The sequence below is a fragment of the Parasteatoda tepidariorum genome, chromosome 1, assembly GCF_043381705.1.
Source record: "Parasteatoda tepidariorum isolate YZ-2023 chromosome 1, CAS_Ptep_4.0, whole genome shotgun sequence".
Taxonomy (NCBI): Eukaryota; Metazoa; Arthropoda; class Arachnida; order Araneae; family Theridiidae; genus Parasteatoda; species Parasteatoda tepidariorum.
The window spans coordinates 102009573-102012614 of NC_092204.1; the positions used below are offsets into that span (position 1 = coordinate 102009573).

Sequence of the window (3042 nt, forward strand, 5' to 3'; positions counted from 1 at the left end):
TTCTTTGTATTTCTTTATTGAAGCTGAATATATATTTTTCGGATCTTTATTTTGAAAGTCAGTCATTTCATGTGAGAGTATGTCATTAATAAAATCATTATTTAGCAATTCTGACCACAAGCCCACGTCAACATATTTCTCAAACTTAATATTCTCTAAATTTCTTTCCGCCTCGGTATTACCGTCCTCTTGCTGAACACCAATATAGTTTTCAGTGGGATCAGAGGGTTTCTGGTAGTCAAGACAGTTATTAATAAACTAAACAAGTTTGTCACTTTGACGACGAGAACAGAAGTGCTGAAAAAGAAACAAAATTACGTCCGGCGTTAAGCGGCGCTGCGGAAGTCCCCCGTAATAGACGCGAAAAAATACACTGACCAAAAACAAGCGACGGGTAATTCCCCGTTCCGTTCGATAGACGCGCACATGCATGGGATGATTGATCTCAGGATTGCCAACCTTATAATATTATTTTTTTTTAATATTAGATATTTGTTTTAATTCAAAATATCACCTATTGTTTTCAGTGGGGACTGGGGCCCTTTGTTTCCACGGGGCCCTGGGCTGCAGCCCAAAAAGCCCTTAAGTAGATCCGCCCCTGATCCAACCCATTTGTGTTTCATAGAGAGGAAAACCTCGAAAACTTGCCACAGATTTGGCTCAACGTTAAGGGAATTCTAACCCATGATCCGTTTCCTAATGAGGATATTTTAAGTCAGTACTGTGGCAGAATTCGTATCGACCACCTATCGTCGGAATTTGTTCTTGGAACATCTCTTTGGGAGGATCTATCACTTGAGCAAGGACTGGAGGCTTTATTGATATATCGAGGCTTTATACTTATAATATGAACTTTTTTAATGTTCTTTCCATGTATCCCATTTTATCTTCAAAACTTAATTTTAAAATATTCTATGAACAGTACATGGAATTAGAATTAACTTTACTTCACACCTCTCTTTTTCCCCCCCTAGGTTTATTGGTAAATTAAACAAAGTTTTTTAGAACTATTTTTAATTTATAACAAAATTATCATTTTAAAATTTAAAGAAAAAGAATCGTTTAAAAAGGTTCAGAAAATATTTTTAAAAAATTCATTATTTTGTTGCCATTCGTATTTGGTAACTTAAGTAAAAAACCTGATTTGAATTTCTTTAAATTTTATTTTGTTTCTTTAAATTTTAAGTTTCAATCAATTTTGTAAATAGTTTTTGTAAATTTTGAAATGAAGCTCTGAGTGAAAAGGGGTTTTCCACAAATTCCATTTTGTATCATGAAACAAAATTTATTAACTTATGATAATACCTTACAATAATCGTCCGTATGACAAAATTTGAAGGTAAGTAAACATGTCAAAGAAAATGTACTTTCACAGGGGATGATTCCCCATAATGAAGACGTCATTATTAATAAATCTTGCTTAATAGTACAAAATGATATTTGTGGAAAAAACCCTTACCATTCAGACTTTTCTTTCAAAATTTACAAAAAGACTAAGAAAATTGCTCGAAACCTTTTGAATTTTTAGTATATTCAAATCGGATTTTTTCATCAATTTTCAAATATGATTCACAAGAACACCATTAAGAGTTGTCTCACTCTTCAAGTAACAAAAAGTGGAGGAAAAACAATATATTCCAACAATATATATTGCGCCACAATGACTCAGGGGATGGAGTGCTCATCCCCCCAATGAAGTGACCTAGGTTTGAATTAATCCCAGCAATGGCTGGTCTATATGAATTCTGCACTCGGCTAACACTGACCCTTGTGCTGACGTAAAATATCCCCGGATCATGGATTAGAGTTCTCTTGCTGTCGGACTAACCGTGTGAGGTTTTCCACTCCATGTCACGCAAATATGGGTTAGTTCTATCAAAGAGTCTTCCTCGAAGGCAATTTTCTCCCATTACTTGATCAAGAAGTTCCTTTGTCTTCTGGATTGGATTCAAAATTACAACGCTACGGAGTTGAACATTGGTAGTTGTAAACTCAAAAATTGGGTGGTCTGTTCAGAACTATTGTAAAAGATAAACAATATACTATATTCGTTTCTCGAAGCTATTTCGCCAAGGAAAATAAAGAAGCCACCACTTCACATTTGAGGCAGAACTAAGCTTTTAAACTACATATACCATCTTGCCGTAAAGAGCTTTAGAATGGACTAATAATTATTTAGCGTGATTTAGATGAAAATTATCATTATAAACGAATAATTCTCAATTTTTGGAAGTTTTTATAATCTCAGATAATACAGCGCTGGAGTTACTTTTTAAATATTAATAAAACAAATCACAAAACCTTTTCATTTTCACCAAACTATAGTTTAACTTCCTATTAATGTTTTGCGCCATTTTCCGAGAGTTAGCATAGAGGGCGCTGGCTGAACATAAGACAAACTTGGTTTAACAGTCATAAATAACTGTTGCTAAGTCATAGCAGTTTTAAAAATAGCATATTCGCAAAAAAAAAAAAAAAAGTTTTATTTTATGTGATGATAGATTCTGCGAAAAACAGCCTTATGGGTCTGTATTTCAATGAACAAAAGTGAAGCTGTTTTACTATTCAAATGAGGTTTTCATAGATATTATTGAATGATAAGATGTGCTGACTGTCTAAATTTATTTTTCATTAAAAATAATCAGTAGAAATCGCTTTAAGATAAACTTTAAACAAAAAGAACAAACTTACCCTCTGATGTAACATTTTGTATTAGCTAATGTATTCTACATGCACATTGTCTTAAAAATCATTTTCATCTGTGGCTTTTCACCCAGTTATTAAAGCTTAGAGTAATTTGAACAATAGATCGTGTAGAATATTGCTGTCTATAAAAATAATGACGTCACCAAAACCGGTCCCTCGGTATTTGGTGGGGCAGGCAAATTATTATTTTTTTTTTTCTTCTCATACTGGCTATCACTTTATGGAATCTCATACTGCGTTTTAGAAACTTAACGGATGATGAGTTTTGGAAAACAAAATAAAAGTATATTTTTTTTCTTCTCTCTATTCTATCCCGTGTGAGTGTTCATTGAGATG

General features: G+C 33.2%; 1 protein-coding gene across 1 annotated transcript in view; it reads right to left on the bottom strand.

Moving 5' to 3' along the window:
- The window catches only part of LOC107457322 (uncharacterized), a 12131-nt gene extending 9089 nt beyond the window's left edge, over positions 1 to 3042 (bottom strand). Inside the window, exon 1 of the mRNA XM_016075462.4 lies at positions 2692 to 3042. Coding sequence (XP_015930948.1) covers positions 2692 to 2706 — 15 coding nt within the window. The 5' untranslated portion in view covers positions 2707 to 3042. The remainder of the gene's footprint in view (positions 1 to 2691) is intronic.